Raw genomic sequence first — 26,129 nt, 5'->3', positions numbered from 1 at the left:
ACATATTCCTGTTTTTTGTTTATTTACATGTCTCTGGTCCATGTTATGTTCATATTTCATTTGAACTGCACCAGAGTTCATTTGGAAGCCAACTGAGACCCTTCTTTTCAGCGTCTCGGTCCGCTTGTTTGGTCGCACCAGGTTTCAAATAAGCAGCTTTCACATTTATTCAGATGAACCACATTAACAGTCTAAAAAAACATGCCAGATGTGAACACACCCTAATACTTCAAATTCACCATGAACTGACATAGAGACGGAGTGTAGTTTCTTTTGAGTCATCAAAAAAAATTCCCCCTGTATTCCCTAAAGAGAACAACATGGTAAACTTTTAGATGCTTTTATCTGAGAGCTGTACATTACCATACATTGCAGTACACTATCATATAGATCAGTGGTTCTGGTCCCTCCTCTGCAGATTCTGTATGGTCTCCTTCACCTGATGCACTCAGATGAGTTCATAGAGCCATGTTCTGATGAAGAACTCCTCATCTCAATCAGGTGGATTAAAACACGAGACATACAGCATATGCAGAGCGGTGGGTTCCCAGGACTGGGGTTCAGAACCACTTGTAAAAATAACTGTACATGTCTAGCATATATACTAAGATTATAAGTATTGAGTGTTCATTTTATGTTTTTATAGCATGGATGCATCTAAAGAAGACTGTCTTTGGGAAGACTTGCAAACGATGAGACCAGAAACCTACTTGCAAAATGAGAACTGTTGAAGTGAGCAGAAAACCTCACCTGTGTCTGTTTGCTGTACGAGACATTCTACCAGGAGAGGAAATCACTTACAATTATGGAGACTCAGATTGGCCATGGCGAGTCAAGGTACTATCAATAAAATGCTAAAGAGATTGATCAGTAATTCATGATAATTTTTTACTCTAATTCTGATTAGTTACCATGTGATTGTGGTCTCATATTTCTCAAGACTTTGAATAAAGCATCAGCAGAATCCACTGATAAAAAGCCAGCAGCAGTTTGCGCCTGCATAAATCTGTAAGTCCACTTTAAAACATCTGTATCATTATTCTATATTATTGACTCTCTCAGCATAGAGTTGTGTGTGGAATGATATATAAAGTATAGGACAGCTAGAGGAATGAACATTAACAAGTTTTTTTTTGTCCTTTACAAATATTCTGATATTTTGATATTCACTGGTTTCTTTTCTGACATCTAGCCCCATTGTGCAGCTTCTGTTTCCTCTCCTGAACTGGACAAGGTAAACAGCAATGGTCCTCATAAGCAGTCAGCAAAGCAAGAACATCAAGGAATAAAACGGTAACCATCTTAAACATGCAGCAACTATCTACTGATGTTTACTGCCAGCTAGTTAAAAATGCAATAAGTGATTTCTGAGAAACACTTAATATTTGAAATCGACACCCAAACAAACACCCCCTCCCTTCATTGCTCCGCCCCCCAAAATAATGAACACGCAACACAGTCAACCACTATTAGCTGGTGCTCAGGTGTTCAAAATAGAAAATAATCTTTATTGCTGGCAAACCATAGAATGGTTTGGTTTAAGTTGATTTGTAGGTGCATATCGACTTCATCAAGCACCCGTGTCATTTGAAATGTATTTATGTACTCACAATTAAAAAAAACAAACAAGAAATTATTTAACGCTGCAGTCCTAGTTTTCGTCTTGTCACCATTTCTGTTCGGAAATCTGCCAATTGCAGTCATTCGTGGAACTATCAACTTTACATGGGTTGTGCTTTGACACGGCACAGGGAGAAGTGAATCCAATGTTTTGAGGAGAAATGCGCTGCTGTCAATCACATCGCGTCGGTGTGGATACTGTCATTTGCAATCACAGATTATACTTTTTGGAAGTAATGAGTCATGACCAACAGAAGAATGTTTCACCGGGAAAATGACACTGGAACAAGTAACATCCACTTTTGTTCTGACCAACTAAGGGGAAAAAAAGCATTGCAGTAAATCGCGCTGATGAAAGGTGGGGTATGTGATTTGCAAAACGGCCGGGAGATTTTGAAAAATACACAACTCCTATGGTCTTACCTTCTTTCCTTTGACTCCACCCATTCGAAGAACATGGACCACGATGGGGGAGGGGTTTGGTTACGACCGTTTGATTGACGCAGTTACTGTCTAATGATTCTAGGTAGTTTTGGAAATGATTGGCTGGAGTTTTTCGAGTCCTGCCTGTTCCACAGATGATTAAATTGCTTACTTTTCATTTCAGTGCTTCTAACTCAGTGGCTGTAAGTGGGTTAGGAATAGGATTTCAAGTGATTTTGAAAAAATGGACAAAAAAAGACAATTACATACCCCACCTTTAAATCTAACAATCGCTTATCAATTATCATATCACATCAAACCGTGCAAACTATACTTTGTTCTCAAATTGTTAATGTAACAACATCAGCATTGTGTGACTACATTTAAGGCCCTTCAGATATTTATCCTTGTTTTCGTGTGGGCCAGGCGGCCAGTCTCTTTTTTCTGTAGCCACTCCAAAGTCCAAGTCACCCACGTCACCTTCAACCTCGCCTGTGCAGCCCTCATCATCCTCGCCTGCCTACAGAGGAGGAGAGTGCATCAACAAAGCTGCTTGCGAATGTGGCATAAAGAACCCTGAGCACTGTCATCAACTAGGGCTTCAGGAAACACATAGCAACCATGTCTAAAATTCTTAACCTTAATGAGAATGAAGCAGACCAACTGGCTGATTCCTTGGTCACGATATCCGAATCCACAGACAGTTTATCGGTTACCAGAGGGAACACTGCAGCTGGCAAAAATGAGTAAAGTCCTAATGGCCATGGAGAAAGGAACACTGTCTGACTACAAAGGAAAGAAACTTGATGACATTGAAATCGACCCAAATGGTATGAGTATACATGCTCTGTGTGTATCTGTGCTGTACATATTTGCAAAACAATGTATATATTCATGTCACAGATACTAGGTATAAGCAATAAAGTGTTCATTTTTCGTTTAATTAATTATTAAGAGCAACTTGAGGCCCAAGGTGATTCCATGTCAAGTGATGAGGAGGATTCCAGTGACCTATCTCAGACACCAGCACCAGTACAGACTGATCAACCTGTTCAATCTGAACAAGCTGTTTCACAGGAGGATCAAGTAAGAAAAATCTCTACATTGCACAAACAACAATAATCAAATAAACATGAATTGGCTCCATGCAGCAATATCCAGACAAATTCAAAAAAAAAAATTATGCATTGGGAACACAGTCTTGATTTGCTCTTTACTCACCGATTTAGTGTAATGAGAATGTGTAATGAGAATTTACTTTTTAATTATTTCATAGGTTCTTCAAATGCTCCAAAAAAGAAATGGGAGGACAGTGAGTAAAAGCAGTAGAGAGACACATGATGAGTTTCATCAAGACATGCAAAGTTCCTGGTAAGCAAGACTGTGAAAGATGCATTCACGCAGAGCCAGAAGCTTTACGCAGCGAACATGGACTGGTGTGAAAAATTATGTGCGGAACAGGATCACGACTCTTAAAAGAAAGGGTGGTTTGTAGGGAGGGACAAACACTTCAACACTTTGCACATTATGCTCTTTTTGTAGGAAATGGAGCTAAATTAAAAGAAATGAGGATAAAGGTGTAGAAATATTTTGTGGATGGAATGAAACAGAATATAAAGTGAAACGTTAGAGTATAAGAAGGCTAATGAAGAAGTAGAGGATAGTAAGAGTCAATTTTCTTTGTTCAGTTACAATATAGTTGGATGAAATGTCATGTTAAACTTTTTGATATTTCTGTCATAGAGGGAGGGGAGAATGTAAAGATGATAAAAAAGGGAAGAGTGAATAGCTGTGCTGGACATGGGCTGTGGCTGGATCTAACCGATTGGTGAGAGTTGCTGTGTGCAGACTAGAGAAGCTGAAAACTGAGATGTGATGTCAGACACTTTCTGCTTCCCGTAGTGATGCAGAGCCAGAAGCTTTGAAGCAGGGAACATGGACTGGTGTGAAAATTATGTGCGGAACAGGATCACGACTCCTAAAAGAAAGGGTGGTTTGTAGGGAGGCACAAACACTTCAACACTTTGCACATTATGCTCTTTTAGTAAGAAATGGAGCTAAATTAAAAAGAAATTAAGATAAAGGTGTAGACATTAAAATTAAGAGACGCTCGCGCTGTTTGCATACTTTACCACAGCTGAAGTAGAAAAAATGCATTATTTTCCAAATACACAGATATTTCGGAGACATTTTCATTCAATACATGCACTGCTTGATACAGTGTCTGTTTGTACAAGAATAAAGTTCAACATAAGCCTAAATACAAACGTAAAGCGGGAAGAGAGAATGTAAAGGGGGACGTTAAAGGATGTAAAGTAGAAGAGCATGTAAAGGGGACGTAAAGAGGGAGGAGAGAATGTAAAGGGGACGTAAAGAGGGAGGAGAGAATGTAACTGGGACGTAAAGAGGAAGGAGAGAATGTAAAGGGGACGTAAAGAGGGAGGAGAGAATGTAAAGAGGGAGGAAAGATTGTAACGGGGACGTAAAGAGGGAGGAGAGAATGTAAAGAGGGAGGAGAGATTGTAACGGGGACGTAAAGAGGGAGGAGAGAATGTAACTGGGACGTAAAGAGGGAGGAGAGAATGTAACGGGACGTAAAGAGGGAGGAGAGAATGTAAAGGGGACGTAAAGAGGGAGGAGAGAATGTAACTGGGACGTAAAGAGGGAGGAGAGAATGTAAAGGGGACGTAAAGAGGGAGGAGAGAATGTAAAGAGGGAGGAGAGAATGTAAAGGGGACGTAAAGAGGGAGGAGAGAATGTAAAGAGGGAGGAGAGATTGTAACGGGGACGTAAAGAGGGAGGAGAGAATGTAACTGGGACGTAAAGAGGGAGGAGAGAATGTAACGGGGACGTAAAGAGGGAGGAGAGAATGTAAAGGGGACGTAAAGAGGGAGGAGAGAATGTAAAGAGGGAGGAGAGATTGTAACGGGGACGTAAAGAGGGAGGAGAGAATGTAAAGGGGGACGTTAAAGGACGTAAAGTAGAAGAGCATGTAAAGGGGACGTAAAGAGGGAGGAGAGAATGTAACTGGGACGTAAAGAGGGAGGAGAGAATGTAAAGGGGACGTAAAGAGGGAGGAGAGAATGTAAAGAGGGAGGAGAGATTGTAACGGGGACGTAAAGAGGGAGGAGAGAATGTAAAGAGGGAGGAGAGATTGTAACGGGGACGTAAAGAGGAGGAGAGAATGTAACTGGGACGTAAAGAGGGAGGAGAGAATGTAACGGGACGTAAAGAGGGAGGAGAGAATGTAAAGGGGACGTAAAGAGGGAGGAGAGAATGTAACTGGGACGTAAAGAGGGAGGAGAGAATGTAAAGGGGACGTAAAGAGGGAGGAGAGAATGTAAAGAGGGAGGAGAGAATGTAAAGGGGACGTAAAGAGGGAGGAGAGAATGTAAAGAGGGAGGAGAGATTGTAACGGGGACGTAAAGAGGGAGGAGAGAATGTAACTGGGACGTAAAGAGGGAGGAGAGAATGTAACGGGGTAAAGAGGAGGAGAGAATGTAAAGGGGACGTAAAGAGGGAGGAGAGAATGTAAAGGGGACGTAAAGAGGGAGGAGAGTATGTAACTGGGACGTAAAGAGGGAGGAGAGAATGTAACTGGGACGTAAAGAGGGAGGAGAGAATGTAAAGGGGACGTAAAGAGGGAGGAGAGAATGTAACTGGGACGTAAAGAGGGAGGAGAGAATGTAAAGGGACGTAAAGAGGGAGGAGAGTCTGTAAAGAGGGAGGAGAGAATGTAACTGGGACGTAAAGAGGGAGGAGAGAATGTAACTGGGACGTAAAGAGGGAGGAGAGAATGTAAAGGGGACGTAAAGAGGGAGGAGAGAATGTAAAGAGGGAGGAGAGAATGTAAAGGGGACGTAAAGAGGGAGGAGAGAATGTAAAGGGGACGTAAAGAGGGAGGAGAGAATGTAAAGGGGACGTAAAGAGGGAGGAGGAGAATGTAAAGGGGACGTAAAGAGGGAGGAGAGTATGTAACTGGGACGTAAAGAGGGAGGAGAGAATGTAAAGAGGGAGGAGAGATTGTAACGGGGACGTAAAGAGGGAGGAGAGAATGTAACTGGGACGTAAAGAGGGAGGAGAGAATGTAACGGGGACGTAAAGAGGGAGGAGAGAATGTAAAGGGGACGTAAAGAGGGAGGAGAGAATGTAAAAGGGACGTAAAGAGGGAGGAGAGTATGTAACTGGCACGTAAAAGAGGGAGGAGAGAATGTAACTGGGACGTAAAGAGGGAGGAGAGAATGTAAATGGGACGTAAAGAGGGAGGAGAGAATGTAACTGGGACGTAAAGAGGGAGGAGAGAATGTAAAGGGGACGTAAAGAGGGAGGAGAGTCTGTAAAGAGGGAGGAGAGAATGTAACTGGGACGTAAAGAGGGAGGAGAGAATGTAACTGGGACGTAAAGAGGGAGGAGAGAATGTAAAGGGGACGAAAAAAGGGAGGAGAGAATGTAAAGAGGGAGGAGAGAATGTAAAGAGGGAGGAGAGAATGTAAAGGGACGTTAAGAGGGAGGAGAGAATGTAAAGGGGACGTAAAGAGGGAGGAGAGAATGTAAAGGGGACGTAAAGAGGGAGGAGAGAATGTAACTGTTACGTAAAGAGGGAGGAGAGAATGTAAAGAGGGAGGAGAGAATGTAAAGGGGACGTAAAGAGGGAGGAGAGAATGTAAAGAGGGAGGAGAGAATGTAACGGGGACGTAAAGAGGGAGGAGAGAATGTAACTGGGACGTAAAGTGGGAGGAGAGAATGTAAAGAGGGAGGAGAGAATGTAAAGGGGACGTAAAGAGGGAGGAGAGAATGTAAAGAGGGAGGAGAGATTGTAACGGGACATAAAGAGGGAGGAGAGAATGTAAAGGAGACGTAAAGAGGGAGGAGAGAATGTAACGGGGACGTAAAGAGGGAGGAGAGAATGTAACGGGGACGTAAAGAGGGAGGAGAGAATGTAAAGGGGACGTAAAGAGGGAGGAGAGAATGTAACGGGGACGTAAAGAGGGAGGAGGATAATGTAAAGAGGGAGGAGAGAATGTAAGAGGGACGTAAAGAGGGAGGAGAGAATGTAAAGGGGACGTAAAGAGGGAGGAGAGAATGTAAAGAGGGAGGAGAGAATGTAAAGGGGACGTAAAGAGGGAGGAGAGAATGTAAAGGGGACGTAAAGAGGGAGGAGAGAATGTAAAGGGGACGTAAAGAGGGAGGAGAGAATGTAAAGGGACGCAAAGAGGGAGGAGAGAATGTAAAGAGGGAGGAGAGAATGTAAGGGGGACGTAAAGAGGGAGGAGAGAATGTAAAGAGGGAGGAGAGAATGTAAAGAGGGAGGAGAGAATGTAAGGGGGACGTAAAGAGGGAGGAGAGAATGTAAAGAGGGAGGAGAGAATGTAAAGGGGACGTAAAGAGGGAGGAGAGAATGTAAAGAGGGAGGAGAGAATGTAAGGGGGACGTAAAGAGGGAGGAGAGAATGTAAAGGGGACGTAAAGAGGGAGGAGAGAATGTAAAGAGGGAGGAGAGAATGTAAAGGGGACGTAAAGAGGGAGGAGAGAATGTAAAGGGGACGTAAAGAGGGAGGGGAGGAGAGCATTAGGCTTGTTGGACTTCATGCAGCGCTGCACAGAACGATCAGAACGAACTTGAGCAGTTCTTGACGGTTAGAACTTGTGTCTGACTTCAGACAGCGATGCCCGTGACTGTGCCATAAGGCAACAGAGTACAACTAGAGTGATTGGAGAGCAGGAGGACTCAGATAGAGCAGATTCTCTAGAGCGACTCACGAGCTCTGATGATGACACAGCTAATCCACGATTGGCAGAGTACACTGCTTGACAATGATCACGTGTGTTTCATTTTTCTTCTCACACCTTCAGTTCCACTAAGGATCACATCTGTTCTTTATAACAGTAAAAGCTCTTTTCATGTAGTTGCGATAGACCCCACTTCACTGGTATTTAGGCTTATTTTGAACTTTATTCTTGTACAAACATTAGTGCATGTATTGAATGAAAATGTCTCTGAATTATCTGTATTTGGAAAATAATGCGTTTATTCCACTTCAGCTGTAGTAAAGTATGCAAACTTAGCCTGAGCATCACTACAGGAAGCAGAAAGTGTCTGACATCACATCTCAGTTTTCAGCTTCTCTCATCTGCACACGGCAACTCTCACCAATCGATTACATCCAGCCACAGCCCATGTCCAGCACAGCTAATATAAGGGAGGAATAGAGGCAGTAAATGTAAAGAGGATAAAGAGGGAGGAGTCAAGCGGGTAAAAAGAGTGAGGAGTAGAGTTAAAGAGGATAAAGAGAGGGAGGAGTGAAGAGGGAGGAGTAGAGTTAAAGAGGGAGGAGAGAATGTAAAGGAGGAAGTAGAGAGATTTTGAAGAAGGGTGGATGGAGGAAGTACAGAGGATAGTTGGGCACTGAGAATCATTCCCACCTCAAGTTAATTGATTTTTCATTGTTGTTCTGTCATTAACTGCAATGTGCACTTTCAACACAATGTGTCCAAGACTGTTAATATTAAAGAGTCATTTAATCAGAGTCCCCAAAGAGTCATTTAATCGGAGTGTGTGTGTCACTCGAGTCCCCAAAGAGTCATTTAATCGGAGTGTGTGTGTCACTCGAGTCCCCAAAGAGTCATTTAATCGGAGTGTGTGTGTCACTCGAGTCCCCAAAGAGTCATTTAATCGGAGTGTGTGTGTGTCACTAGAGTCCCCAAAGGGTCATTTAATCGGAGTGTGTGTGTGTCGCTAGAGTCCCCAAAGAGTCATTTAATCGGAGTGTGTGTGTGTCGCTAGAGTCCCCAAAGAGTCATTTAATCGGAGTGTGTGTGTGTCACTAGAGTCCCCAAAGGGTCATTTAATCGGAGTGTGTGTGTGTCGCTAGAGTCCCCAAAGAGTCATTTAATCGGAGTGTGTGTGTGTCACTAGAGTCCCCAAAGAGTCATTTAATCGGAGTGTGTGTGTGTCACTAGAGTCCCCAAAGGGTCATTTAATCGGAGTGTGTGTGTGTCACTAGAGTCCCCAAAGGGTCATTTAATCGGAGTGTGTGTGTGTCGCTAGAGTCCCCAAAGGGTCATTTAATCGGAGAGTGTGTATGTCGCTAGAGTCCCCAAAGAGTCATTTAATCGGAGTGTGTATCACTATTTTTATTTGTATAGAGTTTTTTTGACAATTACTACACTTTACAGAGGAACATGCCTAATGTCTTAAAACCCCAGTGTGTAGCCAAAGATGACTCTGGTGAGGAAAACTCTTTAAGATGTTTTTGTGATAATGATTAGTTTACAGTCGATGCTAAATTAACTAGAGGGATGCAGATTCGGTCAGTGAAAGGTTCTCTGCAATGAAGTGAAGTCTGTTTTATTTCTATAGCGCATGATACAATACAGATGGTTTCAAAGGAGCTTCACACACATAAAATAACTTGCAAATGTCAACAATTATGAAATGACTAATGTAGAGCTGTTTTGCAGTTGAAATTAAAGACAATAGTGTTATTATTCAGCTCAATTCTGTTCATCTTTTGCTTCTGATAGTCAATCAGTCAAGTCAATAATATTTCTGAATGTTAATTGTCATTCCCCAACTGAGCAGCCAAAGGCACTTGATCTCAAGCTACAAATCAGACAAAACATGTAGGCTACCCATTTACAGTGATCTTGCTGAAAAGAAGAAACCCAGTTGACTCTCTCACACCTGTATCTTTGCACTAGCTTGATTTCACTGTCCAGTATTGGAACTTTGAATTGTAATATTCTACTTCTGTCTTCTTAGGATAAATAATATATACCATCTCAACAATGTCCTGAAAGTATACCTTAACCAGAGTTTGTGTATCACCATGGTCCTCAAAGTATGACTTGATCAGAGTTTGTGTTTAATGTCCCCAAAAGCGACATATAAAATAATGTCCCTAAAGTGAAGGTAAAATGTCAGGTCTTTAAGGAAGGCTTTTATTGATAAAATCAAGTGATATTTGTGATGACAGATTCTCCAGAAGTGCAGTCATATCTTTCTTTAGTCTCTAGACCCTTCAGAAAGGGGTGTCCCTAAAGGTAGGGTTTCCAGTCATACGTCCTCACATTGTGGTTAAGTAGGTATGCGTGTGTGTGTGTGTGTATGTGTGTGTGTGTGTGTGTGCGTGTTGGGATCCACTGTAAAACATTATAGGCTGTATTTCTGAAAATCAAATCAACTTCCAACATTTATAGACCCCAATATCCAAAAAGCCAGGACAGATACTCTCTGTCCCTAACATTACTCTGCCATTCGAGGTGGCTGGATAAACAGGCCAGCTTTTCATCAGCTTCTGATCAGACAAGATACTAGCGTGCAGAACTATACTCCACAGCGGCTACAGACAGATTCAAATGTCAGTCAAACTAAGCATCAGATTCTCAAGCTTGTTTTTTTTTTTTTTTTTTGGTGACCCGGGTGCCCTAAATTTCACTCTTAAGTAACACTACACACTTCACTGGAGCTATGAAATACAAGTTTTGTGTGAAGAGTGTAACTTCTGCCCTTTAAAGCACAGTACATGCTCTAAGCACATGGAAATCTTATATAATACAGAAAAATAATCAAAAGATAATCAAAATAAAAATGATTTCAGGTATTGTTACCTGACCTTTTGTAAGTGACAGTTCACCCCCCAAAAAAATAATCCAGTCATTATTTATATTATTCTCTCTCTCATATTGTTCCAAATATAATGTTATTGTGTGGTATAAGTGATATGTACTACAGCAGTTTTTGACTAATTTGAGCTTGAGAGCTTCTCGATGTTGTACTGTATCTTAGAAGCTATATATATATACAGTCAAAGCAAAAGCCAATCAGATACTGTCAATATTTCACACATTATCACAGTTTATTCGCTGTAGTTTAGAAAATGGTAATAAAATGGTTAAACTGTCTCAGAACAAATTCATCTGGATAACGTCAGATAACACTTAAGCAAAACATGGTCAGGTCAAAGTGTCTGAATAATTTTTGTTCCCAAATTTTTATCAGTTTTACTGGTAATCCAACGTATGAAGAATTTAAGGGTATAATATGTCACAGTTTACTTTATTTGGCTATCCTTCCTTACATGAATGAACTATAGTGTCCAACCAGTAAAAAAATAACGAATAATTTTTGGTTTGACACATGTATATACATAGCTTTTATGTGTGTGTGTGTGTGTGTGTGTGTGTGTGTAGAAATGTACTATTAAATACATTAAACACGATACTTCTCCATATAATAATAATAATAATAATAATAATAATAATAATAATAATAATAATAATAATAATAATATTGTGCAATAATGGAAATTGGGTAAAACACTGAAAAATGTTTGCTAAATAATAAGGTGCTATTAGTCTTTTTGTATCTCAAAAGCTGTGTAATAATCATTCAAAAATGTCTCCTTTTGTTTTTCACTGGAAACCATCATCAACAACAGAGGTTTGAAATGATATGAGGGTGAAAAAATAAATGAAAGATTTTTTCATTTCTGGGTGAACTATTGCTTCAAGTGATAGTCTTATCGTATCGTGCACCTCCTCTTTCTTCATTTAAATGTTCTTCAGTCTCCTTGAATGGCCTGTGTGGTCCTGAGGGGCATAATAAGACTTAAGTTCTTATGTAAGTTCGCTTTTACTAAGTAAGCAGAATCATAAAACAATCTCCAGAATGATGTCAAGGGACCGTGCATTAAATGGCTGATTTTTGCAAACAAGAAGAAAATAAAAGAGCATATTATGTTTGCGATAGCTGTACTGATGCCCATCTTTGCTGTTCTGACAGTAGTGGAGAGTGCCTGGGGAGATGCTGGCTAATTATGCTTGGTGTGTAGGTTTTGTTTTAGGGAGGGGAGGTGCTGGGCTCTATGCTGTATTTGCTGTGCTAACACAGAAGGCTTTGATCTTTGCCAGTCTAACAGCCTCATTGCATTCAAATTGGCAGCTTATTTATTGCTTGATTGCTGCAGCTCAAAGGATTCAAGGAACAGGTGGGGCTTGTGCAGTTGGGCTACGAAAAGTGGTCTTAAATGACAATGATCTGGCAGAAGGCCCCTAAAAATCCAGCTGTCTTTAAAAACTATCAATGCGAGCCTTAGTTTAAAATGATTTGGGCTTTATCTGAGAAACTATCCAGATGCTGTTATTCTAGATTTTGTGCTTCAGCGTTGGGGTTTTCAGTCTTGAAGTCCATGAGGATTCTGCAGGGAAGTCTATGAACTGAAATTCTGTATTAAAAATGCAAGATTTCCTTTCTGTGTACATTTCAAAATTAAGTACTTTAAATTTACCCTGAATAATAATGGACCTTTATCTAGTTATAATTTCTAATCTAATTTTTATTTCTATATAATAATAATAATAATTTAAATAATTAAAATAATTATTATAATTAAAATAATTATTATCAAAATATACCCTAACAAACACAATATCCATATATTTTACTACTATTTAAAGGTTTTAATAAAACAAATTGAAATTAATTTCAATTAATATAATAATTAGTGGTGATTAGTGGTATTAAAATTCTAATAATAACAACTCCTCTTCATTATTATTATCCAGAGAAATCTTTTATATTGGAGGTCACTGGGTTGGTAGAGAGCGTGTTTGGAGGGTCTCTAGGCCTGTAAAGGTCGAAAAGCTCTGCTCTAATGTACTAATGCAGTGTTGAACTGTGAAACACTTTGCTTTTCCACTCCTAATGCTGCCTTCCATCCTCCTCCCAGAATCCTATCCACCACCCTTCTCCCCTCCCTGCCTCTTCTCTCTCTCTTTCCCTCTCTCTCTCTCTCTCTCTTTCTCTCTCTCTCCATTTTTCTCACTCTCCTAGATAAATGTGTTTAATGCTGATATGAGATTCTCCCCACATCACCCCCACACACCCCCCAAGCCCAAAGGCAACGGGCAACGGGACGTGGTGTCAGTGCCACAGCAGAAAAACTGTTAAGCAGATTTACGCGCACGCTTACAGCCCCCCAAAAAATGATGACATTTCCATGCGCAGCCTGCTGAGGGCTTAAGCGTGAAACGTCTCTTTTTTGCCCTTGCTGAATAAACGGTTTATAATGTAAAATCAAATGTTTCCTTTCTGTCATAGCCCAAGGACCTCAAAACTCAAAGCACCCAGTCTTAGGGCACAAAGAATGTGTGTATGCATCCAATCCATCCAAAAATAATAATAATAACTGAGATGGTATGGGGAGTGTTGTGTGTGTCATATTTTAGATGAGAACTGTAACACGAGTTGCTCAACAGCACTTGCTATTGATTGTGACACAAAAACAACAACAATAAAATAATCAGAGGCACATCACAGGGATGCACAATAAAGCCAATGGCAAACACTAAAGGAAGCAAGACATGTATTAATGTTTAAAAAAGGATAGAAATCACTTTCAGAAAAACAAATCAATACAGCAAATGTAAAACCAGAGAGAGCCTCTTTTGGTCGTAAGAGCCTTTTAGTGTGTGACGAGTACAAAAACTGTTTAGAAAAAAATCTTTCCTTTTACTCTCTTTTTGTCATCTTTAATTCATCTTAGTCCATTTGCTATGACTAAAATGGTATTAAAATAACATTTTAGTGTAATCTAGAAGAGTTCTATAGAATTTTCTATTATGCAGAAAATAACAAAAAAACATATTCTGAACTAAAGAGCTCTCTTTACAGGAATATTAAACATAAAAAATATTGTTTTACACATTCAAAAAAGATTGATCGATGTCAATAAAACTATAGAGCTCCTGAAATAATAGCACATTATGAGCATACTGAAGTATTAAATGCTGTTTAAATGTTACTGTGTTGTGGAATCTCAAGGCTTTACAGATCAAGTTCCATGTTTTTTGACTGTTTAGGCTATTTGCATTATATATAACATGCTGTTATGGCAGTCAGACATGACGAAATTACTGACGAGGTTCTGATTAATTCAGTGATTGCTCAAACTGATTGTCAATTCTCTGAAAAGAAAAGACCCATAGAGTCATTTTTTGGGGCATCAGACTGGTTGTTCAAGGTTACTTGTTGGTTCACCAGTTCTTAACATATAGTTCAGGATTCCCAGTCATATACCTTTATGGTTTAATTGGGGAGGAGAAAAAGTGATTAAAAAATGTGCTGTGAGGGCAGGTCTTTCTAAGTTCATAGCTGTGGATTAATGGGAGGAGGGGCAGAGAGAGAGAGAGAGAGAGAGAGAGAGCACCACCACGGAGTCAGAGTTCTCTCAAGGGTCACGCTATTTGTTATAAGAATAGCAATGTCTTTGCCTTGATGCATCAGAGTAGAAAAGCATGCAATGTGCTCTGACATGGCCATGGCCATGGTCAAAACAACTTACATGTTCAAAAACAAAGTACAGCAACACATGGTAACATCATGACATCATGATGTACACTTACATGCCCAGACACTGGACATTTTGTACATTCAGTACATTTAGTAGTGGTGTTACGGTACACAGAAGACATGGTTCGGGACGTACCTCAGTTTCGGGGTCGTGGTTTGATACAAGTTGGTACAAGAAGTTATTTATTTATTGAACAGAAAGTAGTGTTGTGCAACATATTGCACATGTAGCTGTACATACTGTACAATAAGCAGTTATTTTTGATTAGAAATAGATTGTATAATTTCATGATTTGTTAGCAAAAACCGAATGGTCCGACTTTAGATTAAGTAATGATGATTTTGTTGCACAAAACAAAAACAACAGACAGACTGAATGAAAATGCAAATGTACTCTCAATGGAACAGCAATGATTATAGCATTTCCTTGGTTACTGACATAAACAAAGCAGCTGCGCCTGTGCATACAAACACCAATCTAATATGCATTATATGGAGGTAAGAGGAAAAGAAAATGCCATGGAAACATTTCTGAAGATGGTCAGTTCCTCTCAGAGGTACATTAAAGCTTGATCAGCCGGGTGCAGTATTTTCTCCTCTACGGACTTCATAAAAACTTCACACAAATTACATTTTGGAAAATGATGGCTATGCAGTTTGTGTGCAATTCTGCAATAGAGATGGGCCAAAATAAAACTAAAAACAGATTCTGATTTATTGCATCTCTAGAAACCAAAAGTTTCCCACACTGCTGATTCAAAACAAGCAGGCGGTTCTTCGAGCCCTTGCGTGCCAACACTATTCTTGTTTTGGGTTGGTGTGTAGATCGTCTCTTCTTCTGCTCTTTCCTGTTGTGACAGTTAGCAGTGCATTACCTGCTGCGCCCTTCTGGATTGATCCCCTATTGACTGACTGTATTCATCGTCTGTATTCAAGGGTGTTTCCTGAATTGAAACATCTTACATTGTAGGATCTCATAGCTCAATCTCATAGCTGCGTAAGAGAAAGAATTAAGAAAAAAAAAAAAAAATATATATATATATATATATATATATATATATATATATATATTCTTTTCTGTCTTAGACCACTGAAATTTAATTAAATCTTGTAAGTAGGGGCTTTCGATCTAGAGTTAAGAGTTTTACTACACTAGAGATTCACAAGCAGATTACAGCATTGCTTGTCTGCCATTTACATCATTTACTGTAGCTCCACTATGCTATGAAACTGAAGGGCAAAAGGGATGCACTGGACACATTTGCAGGGAAGACACGTGCCTGTATTTTTTCTCCTGGATGGACCAGGTGTTGCATTCAGATTCCCCTTGAAAGTTGTCCTTAGTCATGCCCTATGTTTTCCTTTATTATTATTATAATTTTTTTTTACTGATACATTTTGATGAAATGATGGCCAGTGCCAAAGTGTCAGGCAGGTGTGTCTGGGGTTGATGTCATAAACAGTGGAGGATGGAGTCTGGCGTCTCGCTCCTCCCTTCAAATGTGTCCGTTGTTTCACTGCAACATAGGGTTAATCCAAATCAAATTAGTCTTCCCAGAAGTACAGTTCATTAACCTTGTGGGTCGCCTCATAGAAAATCAAGACGGAGAATCCATAACGGCATGTGGAATAACCCCCCGTCCTCTATCCGGCTTATGTGTGCGTGTCTGTCCCTTTGAACGGTTCGCCGAAGAAGGGTTCGCCTGAACGCACAAGCCACCAGAGTAAATGCGAAGTACTCAGGAGGACAGATCAGCTTTTGGAGTGAAAGAGAGTGAGAGAGAGAGAACGCGGGGGGACTGATTGTACTTTACACAGATAACACACATTCCATCTTCTCCATTTCCCTTGGGAATCCATCTAACAGTGAACGGGAAGGAGGAGAGAGAGAGAGAGAGAGAGAGAGAGAGACGGATGAAAAATGAGAGAATAGGGCTCAGACAGGGCTGCAAATGCTGGTGATTCACTTGAGTGGAGTTGCGTGAGGAGGCGGTGCGGGGTAGGCTGGAGGTTTGGGGGGTTGGGAAAGGCGGAAAGATGCTAGACAGGAAAGGCACATTGTCAGATATGATCAGCTCGGTTGGGCCCGGGGCCAGTGACATCTCCGCAACCTGCGTCAGAGCTCTCGGAGCACAGACTCATCCTCATCACCCTTCTGATCACCTGAAAAAACTCCAATTTCTCTATGACTAAAATAAGCTGTCGAGTTTGTTTGAGTCTTTCAGGTATTGTCCGTGTGATAAATGTGAATTTATTAAGAGGGCTGCAGGATGTGGGATTGTTTGATGCCTGTCTGTTAGCCAGATGCGGTAGCTGCATTAGCAAGCAAGCATCTATGAACTTCAGACAGGTCTTCAGGAGGGAAAGCCATTTGTCTTCATTTCAAGGCTTTCTCAAGGTTGTCATCAGTCATTAGGACGTGTGGCACCTCTTGCTTCTGAACTCCCTGCTATTCAAAAAGTAACAGTCATTTGTTTTAGATGCGCCATCTGCGTGATTCGCTTTCCCTCTAGCCTTGTCAATAATCATGTCGGGCTGACATTTATTTCATTTTCAAACTTGTCTTAGAACATCCTGCATAAAAAAAACAAAAACAAAAAAACAACGGTGCACGTCCGAAACAAATGGCATTGAAACAATAGAATGACCACATCATCGCAAGTTCACATCTGTGCAAATTCACAACTGGAGGAAAACAGCTGTTTTGCTACAGATGAGACATCCTTCAATGGAGCAACGGGATGCTGTTTTTCAGTGGTGTTTAAAAAGCCTTCTGGTTATGTGCTTGGGACTAGACAGCAGAATAAACAAAACCATTGAGTCTCAGGAAAAATTGTTCTGAAAACTTTGGTAAAAAGACAGTTGCTAAAGATAATGGCTAGTACAGAGAGTATGCAGACCTGAGGGTTCTGTTTGTAAGGAAACGTAAGTAATGCAACGCTGTTCTTTCCAATGATAATGTTGTTTTTAATCGTGTCGAAAATCTGGAATTAAAGGACTATGCAGGGCACTGAAGATTATATGGACAGATAACAAAAATCAACTGATCATTCCTGAATTCTTATTATATACAGTCCTATTATAATGCTTTCGTAGCATATCGTATTATATACATAGTGTCATGTTAAGGCTCATGTGACACTGAAGACTAGAGTAATGGCTGATGAAAATTCAGATTTGCCATCACAGGAATAAATGAGATTTGAAACTTATTAAAAACAGAAAACAAATGAAGAAAATACATGCTCTGTAATAATGAGAAGCTGAGAGGGGTTGGACGTGGCTTATTAATGCAATTAGGTTATTGAGCTCCCACCTCAATCTGCAGCAGTGCTTCTTCTCTCTGCCTCAGGATCTCCACATCTTCTTCACTGATCTCTGACAGGAATGCTTGTCCGTCACCCTCAATGCCCTCCCCTGCTACGAACAATGGCCCCTCTTCAACCAGTTCACTGAATGGAGTCTGTAGGCTCTATCCACACACACAAAAAAGGAGATACAATTTCTTAAAATATTTAAGAGTACATATAATCCTCAGATTGAGCACTAGATGAGCTCAGCATTGATTTATATATATATATATATATATATATATATATATATATATATATATATATATATGTGTGTGTGTGTGTGTGTGTGTGTGTGTGTGTGTGTGTGTGTGTGTGTGTGTGTGTGTACACATGTGCTGCGCACTTTCCTATCAATAACAAAATAAACACACAACAAAAATGAAAGCAGTGAGAAAACAGCAGTGATCACAGTGATGGTAATATGTTCACTCAAGCGCCGCCATTCGGCACTCCAGACAAGTAAAGTGATGTCACTTTTATTTATAGAGCACTTTATCCAAATAGATTACTTTAAAGTAAGAAGCTTCACAAAAAAAAAAATAAAAAAAAAAATGGAGTCAGTGTCACTTTAAATTAGAATTCCAACTTCTACTACAACTTCTACAATAATGCTGCTTTCCAGTGTGTTCATATTTTCAGTCGTAGTTGTCTGACCACCACAGACTAAACAGAGAAAATTTACATGCAAATTTACATGTTAAAAAAAGCTGAGCCCAAAAGCACTATAACGTAATTGCCATGGACCAATGGTAGTGTGGAGATGTTTACCGGCCAGACCAAACTTTTCTGGGAAGCATTTACAAACAAACTTAATTTTTGCCTGCGTTCGTTCAAAATGACATGTTCTTCGGTTTTGCTTGAAGTATATAAGGGCCTTAAGTTCAGTCAACTTTTTAAGTTCAACACTGGACAGCTACTTCATTAAAAAATATTTCTTGCAGTTATTTTAACATTAATTTTAAAGCGTACCATAGTAGTATTTAATCAAAGGATGACTTTATGCTCATGCCCTGAATACTTACTGACCCTAAAACCACCTCTGCTCATTTACAGATTCGGACCTGACTTTAGTGAAACTACTATATTAGAAGTGAGACCACTTTCCTTGAGATCCATTTGTAAGCATCGTATATAATAACAAAGCATTGACATTTCACGGCTGTGGAGAATATAATACAATGATAATGACTCGTCACCTTATACTGCAGCAAAATAATCACAAAGGAAGCCTCTGCTGCCTTTGTTCGTCATTTAGGTTGAACTCTCTGTCTGCCTGAAGGTTGAAGAGGTTGGAGTTGGTCACTTAGAGAGAGCCACATTGATCTGCTAATTTCTCAAATTGCATATGCATGAAATCGATAAAGGCCCGAGGCGTGCTATTATTTTTTGTAATGTGTTGGATGACTCACTGTATTCTTCCCTCTCAGAATTAACACATCCAATACATCTCGGTCCAGCACAATGCCACTCTAAGAACGTCATCTTCTTTGCACGTTTGAGTATCCCACTCATCGAGGATATCATTGTCTATTAGGTCATAGACTAGCTTGTAGTTGGTGTTTACTGACAAGATGTACAACGAAATTATCCTTTGTATCTTGGATGCATAATTTGCCGTGAAATTTTGTCTAAAATGTATTATATTCCTTCAAAAAGTGCTTATTTCAAATTTAGAATATATACAGTACAGTAAAATTAGCTCTGATTTTCTCAAAATCCACATGTAATATACTATGAGGGGGGGGTCACATTAAGTCATAGGATTAGCATGACTCATTCAAGATGGGATATTCCCAGTTTAAGATGTTTATTTAGAAATGTCTCCATAATCCAAATTCTCTGGAGGATAAGGTGCTATTATGTAATGTACCTCTGATTTGAAGAGACTCATATTGCAGTAACTTTAATCAATTTTCCACAGTTTGTTCAAATAGAAGTCAGCAGTCTTTGAGTGATTGAAGCTGAGCGATGGTTTAATTATAGCAAAGAGCAAGTTATTTACATCAGCGGAGCCATTTTTTTCCGCCAATCAATCCAAAGACAGAGCATCCTGACCCCATCTTGTTTCTCTTCTCTTGAAATGATAAGTCTCAGGATATTTCTAAAATTTTGTTTGTCTTTTGTCAGAAGAGAAAAGGTTTAAACAAGTGAGGAAGACAATTACTTTTCTTCTCTAATTGTTAGTGGATGGTATGCTGCTGTAGAAGGGGGAACTCTCACATTAACACATTCCGATTTTAATTAGCGCAGATAGCATTAAAAAAAAATTATATTATTTTTGTATGTTGATCCATATTGAGGGATGCAATGAAAGGAATGGAAAATGGACAAAGCAAGAGTTTGCACCCAAACTTAAATGAATAACTCTGAACAAATTCAATGCACAATAATTTCTTTAACGCATAAATTTAGCCTGTTATAGCCTGTTTTATATTAGTATTCAACTGATCAAGGAAATAAAATTCAATTAAAGAAAGAAACATAATAACAATATTTCAAGTAAATTCATTATTATTATTTACTTATTTATAGAAACAGCTCCCATAACATTCATCACATTGTTTTTTTTTTTGTTTTTTATTCAACACAATGGGAAGTGAGCCTACCTATAAAAAAATTACACAATGTTGAGAAATCCATTTAAACATATATATTTTCAAGAGCACTTTAATGAAAGCCTATGTGATTTTCTGTTCATAATAGTGAGAAATGCCCATGTATCATATTACAGATTGGCAGTGCTGATAGCAAACCCTGTTCTCTTCTATAAAAAAAAAAAAAAAAAAAAAAAAAAAAAAAAACTCTGGCAGAACCTGGTGATCAAGCACCTCCTTAATAACATCTAACTCTTGACAAACATGTTGTTTGTTTTTTCGATGTGTTCTAGGCGTTCATATTGGAACTACACATCCTGTTTGATTGCTCTGGTCGGGTGTTTCCAGGGGGGATTGTAGAAGGAGACGGAAGATCAGAGACATTGCCGCAGGTGACAGCGTCTCACATAAAAGCAGCATCTCTAGAGAGTGACAGGTTGGATGGGAATAGAATAAGAGAGAATTTTAACAGACCTCAGACTGTAAGAGTGGAGCGTGTATGTACTATGGTGACATTTCAGCTGAGCCAATCTGAGCTGCTGATGTACTGCAGGTAATATTGAACACAATTCCTATCATTCAGTCAACACGTTCAATCAACAGTTCATCCTTGAGCCGTCTGAAAATTGAAGTTTGATGGAATCTGAAAAAAACTCCTTCAGTGAGCATGAACATCACTAGGACAGTAATCTGTGATCATTTTTAAGACATCTTGTTTCTTCTCCACAAGATGTTTTTTTCAAGATGTTTTTTTTTTTTTTTTTTTTTTGTTCTCAAAGCAAAACCCAGTTTAAAGATATCTCATGTTCTGAAACCTGGAAAAACTTTTGGTCAAAGGAGTTTACTCAATAAATAGTTTACTAATTTTTTCGTCTTCATGTCACTACAAACCTATATGACTTACTTTATTCTCGAAAATGAAAAGAAAAAAATATATATATATGAATATTAAATTAAATAAAGTTATTCTTAAGTCCCATAAAAAAATTGAACATTTTGAACTTCGAGCACACGTTTATTTATTTTTCTTGGTAATACTAGGTTTTGATTTATATGCCGTTGAATGTAATGATCAAGCTAGCTTAACAACTGTTTAAAAAACTTTAAGTCCACTGGTATACAAAGGTTTTTTTGTTATGTGATCTTCTTCTTCGGTTGTTTTTGGATGTTTAGACGCTCAACTATTTCAGAAGATCCATAACAATGGCCCCTAGAGTATAAAAATGAAAACACAGGTTGTTGGAATAACTTTATGGCGGGGAGCCAATGCGTAATAAATAATGGAAATCTTGTCAATGTTGGTGAAAGTGTTAGGCATCGGTTAAAATTTTTTATTTATTTATTTATTTATTTATTTTTTAATGGCTGAACATCCCGCGTTTCGTATCACTTTCATTATATGAAGACATCTGAAAGGATGATCTTTAATATTTCATAAGAACTACATAATTAAAGAAATATATCTTTGGAATGACATGAGGGTGAGCTAATGATGACAGAATTTCCATTTTTGGTGGAATTTCCTTTTAAATGTCTTGAATAAAGGAGGTAGGTCATGTATCTGATCTTGTGGATCTATATTATTTCCAGCTGTGATCTTTGACCACATTTTGACTGCCACGGCTGCACTGTCTGTACCACAAGCCTAGTGGTTCCAAACAATCTTCATAAGCAGACTGAGGTTTTTAAGTGTCATGAAGTTCTGACAGTCAGTATGTGACCTGCTAGAAAATGAAATGGTGAAAAAACAGGGGCATCAAAGAGCTCCTCATCAACACGCAATCACACACGCAGTCACACTCTCTATCTTACTGTCACAGGGATGTTAAAGAGCTCATGAAAGAACAAAGAGGAAGAAGTGGACTCTCTCTGAACTAGATATTAAAGCCCACTCACCTGTTTCCTGTCCTTTTGTGCAGGAGGAAGCAAGGCCCTCGAACGATCTGCAATTTTCTGTCAGAGAGAAAAAAAATACATTAATATGCAAATACACCCAGACATGTGACGGCAGCTGAACTAAAGAGAAGTTCAGTGGATTCTTTTTCCACTGGTTTATATTATTTCTGCATGAATAGGCTGCACTGATACAGAAGAGGAGACTGGGGACTGTTTTAACACGACATTTCTTCGAACACAAAATACAATAAAAAGTGTTGTTCAGCACATGCTTAATAGAGTTATTTATTTGTAGAGTTATTTATTTGTAGACAAATAAAGGAAAACCAGTTCTTCATGTGTACCTTCTGCAGGTCTCCATATTGCTGCAACGAATCTGATAGCTCTGTCTTGAGTCTCGTCAGACGGAGCCTGTCTTGCTGCGAGGAAACAAAAGAGCATGATTTTAAAATGAAAACTGCTTCACCATAACTTTACCAACTTTAGAACACATGCCAGTGGAATGCTTCATGATATAACCCAATAACAAAGACTATACTTATATAAGGATGATTGTTCAAAAAACATATGAAATGGAGAGATTTAGAAAATATTTATTTTACCCGTGAAGACCCGCTGATGATGTCAGTGAGCTGTTTAACAAGCTGGCTTGTGCTTGTTATGAGTTTATTGGTTTGCTGCTGTGTGGAATGTCTGAAACAGAGGGAGAAAAACAAGAGGGGTGAAAAGATAGGTAATTGTGCTTTACAAACCAAAGAAAGAGGAATCAAAACGATTCATGAACTATCCCAAGGTGCAATGCTCTCCAAGTTGGGATAGGTTTACAACCTTATTGGATGGCTTAGGCTCAACCAATTAAGTACATCAATATCAATGACTGTGCGACAGAGGGACAGCATTGTGCAGTGAGGGACTGTGTGCCATGGCTGCAGAGCACACATGATGTCAGGAAGGCTTTGGGCTCCAGGCAGGAGTCAATCTGCCACCCCGGAGGAGAAGCGAAGGATTAGACGTTGTGTACAGAGACAGCAATTCAAATGGAGGAAAGGTAGCACAGTACAGTTAAAGGTTTGCTGTACTGAATGTATTTATAGAGCAGATGAAACCATAAATTGGGCTTATAGAGAGCAATGTTTATGATTGCACAAATAAAAGAGAAGAAAGGGAAGCAGTAGACTATGTGAACACATGGCTGTCTATTCCCATTTGCCCAAGGCCCCAAACCAAAAGGGGGCCCTGAAGGGTTACAGAAACGGTTCAAATTAAATAGACTTCATATTTGTGAGGCATTCGAATTTTAATTGAGAATCAATTCCAAGACTTTGAACTGAATTTTAATTGGTAGCAAACATGATAATTGCAATTAAATGGAAGTAGACTTAAAATGAACGGAAATTTTCAAATTTCGAATGATGGCTTGACAAAAAGTTTAAAGAGTTTAAAAAGCTTTGAGGTTTTAAGGTATATATTCTATGCTTCCCAGAATGCATTACATGAAATTTCGTTGAACTGAGAAACAATTCCTGTTCCTGCCATTGTAATCCAAAATCAAATGTTACAGGCAATTCAATTCAAATTCACTTTTACGAATCGAAAGGAAACAAAAATTGCTAAATTTGCCCATCCTTGCTAGTTTTGTAGCATATGTTTAAAATATGTACTGTTTTATGCCAAATAACAGAGAAATGTCAAGTTTAGGTGCTTTAGCAAGTCAAAAAACATTTGATGTGGCTTATTGAATCAATGTCTATTTTAAACCATTGACCAGTCAAAGCAATCTAGGGTTATGATAAATGATGTATGGAATTTCATGCACCCATAAACGTCCCTTTTGTACACTTCTATTTCTCCGTCTAGCTGTTTTTAATGCTAGAATGCTTCATGTGTCAAGAGCCCTGGGTACATCAATGTCATAATCCATCTCTGGAAATGGGGCGAAAATAGAGGAAACATGGGCTTAAAAAGGCTAGAAATCAGGGAAAAATTTAGAAAATTAAAGATTTTTTTAAAGATAAAAACTTGAGCTTGGATATTTGCAGTTCTGAACAGGATGGAAAATAGAAGGGAAAAAGGGGTCAATGGGTCAGAAGCTAGTGAACAAATATATTCTCCTGATAGAAATTCCGTTTTCTCCTCATGCGTACCAAGGGGTTTGGATAAGGCCATTGATTTAGTGTCTGTGCCCTGCTTCGTCTGATCCCTTCCTTTAAAACCCAAACCAAGACCACCAGCCAGAGTGCCTCCTGCTCCCCAGAGATATGTACCAGTGAAAGTGGGGCCCACCTCCCACTCAAATATTGATTTAAAAAGCGAGGATAGAGGAGAGGAGAGAGGCGTCGGGCAGAAATATCTCTAGTGCATTCGTTATGGGTGGGGGTATGTCACTGTCATTCTCAGTCCATGAGAGAGAAACGAGACCAGTAGAGCAGAAAAGCACCTGTAACAATAGCGGCAGCAGCAGACGTGCTGTGTGAACAAAAAAAGGCAAAGGTCCACAGTGAACGTTCTAATCACACGCCAGAGAATAGTCGAACGTGGCTGAGCAGTTCAACCATAAAGCTTGACTTTGGGCACTTCTTTTAACGTGATCAGTCTGTTTCAAGGCTGAACACGTGCAATGACTCACTCCTCTACAGTTCTGCATGCATAGACTTAATTTTACTGGCTGAGATTTTTGGAGAGACCATAGCTTCTCCTGCCTAGAAGTGTATTACATTGATGGTTAAAATGTAAAAAACTTTTTTTTTCCTCCCCTCCAGTAATTTTAATTTGAGAACCCCTCCTGGCATTGTTAAACTGGTTGGCATTGGGGTTTAGGGCACGGCTGATAGTGCCTTGTTGAATCATTCCCAGGAGTGGTGAATTAATAGCTGATATATACATCTCTGACAGGTCATCACTTCTCTATAAACTCGGTGAACAGTCTGAGCATTAAAATAAGAGTTCACTCAAAAATAAAAATAAATCATATTCACCCCCTCATATCATTCCAGACCTGTAAAACTGACTTTCTTATTGTCAGTTGACTGACAGAACCGGATAATATTCAACAAACAAACAGAGGCAAGAAAAAAAGAAAAGAAAACACCTTAAGGACAAGGCCAGACCAAAGAATTTTCACCAATTTGAGGAAGGAAGAAAGTCCTATGAAGAGAAAAAAAGAAAAAAAAACAACCGGAAATAAACCTGTGGTGAGAGACATTTTTCTGTGACAAAATAAAAATTTTACTGCTATAAATCATTTTATAACTCAACAATAATGCCTTGGTTTACAAATAAAGCCCTTTGAAACATCCATGACTCAACCTCATTATATTGCACACTGTGATCGATTGAACACCTTCAATATGCTCTCAATTACAGCTTCCCGTGTTCCCTCAGCGGTAACATGTGAAACTCAATATGCCCTACACAATCTCAAGTTCGGTTATTACTCATCCCACATACTCAAAACCCAGCAGTTTATTTCCCCAAACGCTGTTTATAGTCCGCATTTAGCATGTTTCTTGTCTGTAGACTCAGCGGAGGAGAATCTGAATCTTCCTCTGCTTTGACTGGGTATGGCCATCATCAACCTGAAGCCCTAGAGAACTGAAGAGAGACTGAGTCACTAGCTGCATTTCCACTGTCGAGCTTAAACCGGGCGTGCTATAATGGGTGCCAGGGCTTGATCGTGCATCGTTGGGGCTTCCTCGGGGCCAACTACCAGGGTTTTTGGCCCGACGAAAACCTTGGGGCAAAGCGGGCCAGCTGAGGCTAGATCAGGGGTTATGAACAAAGGTGGAGTTTCTCTGAGTCTGGAGAGCATCAGCGCTGCAGATCATTTCAGAAAGATAACAACTATAACACCAGCATTTTAAAATAAGGATTGTGATCCTTATGATTATGATCC

At 39.4% G+C, this 26,129-nt stretch overlaps 1 protein-coding gene across 1 annotated transcript in view; it reads right to left on the bottom strand.

The window, feature by feature from the left end:
• Nucleotides 1–2,392: 2,392 nt before the first annotated feature.
• LOC113059475 (t-SNARE domain-containing protein 1-like) overlaps nt 2,393–26,129 on the bottom strand; it is a 58,435-nt gene continuing 34,698 nt past the window's right edge. Inside the window, exons 5-9 of the mRNA XM_026228006.1 lie at nt 22,840–22,930; nt 22,582–22,656; nt 22,238–22,294; nt 17,711–17,866; nt 2,393–2,563 (exon numbers count right to left, since the gene is read on the bottom strand). Coding sequence (XP_026083791.1) covers nt 2,393–2,563; nt 17,711–17,866; nt 22,238–22,294; nt 22,582–22,656; nt 22,840–22,930 — 550 coding nt within the window. The remainder of the gene's footprint in view (nt 2,564–17,710; nt 17,867–22,237; nt 22,295–22,581; nt 22,657–22,839; nt 22,931–26,129) is intronic.

The sequence above is a fragment of the Carassius auratus genome, chromosome 41 (assembly GCF_003368295.1).
Source record: "Carassius auratus strain Wakin chromosome 41, ASM336829v1, whole genome shotgun sequence".
NCBI classification, from domain to species: domain Eukaryota; kingdom Metazoa; phylum Chordata; class Actinopteri; order Cypriniformes; family Cyprinidae; genus Carassius; species Carassius auratus.
The sequence above is the reverse complement of the archived record's forward strand: the minus strand, read 5'-3'. Positions and strand labels throughout refer to the sequence as shown.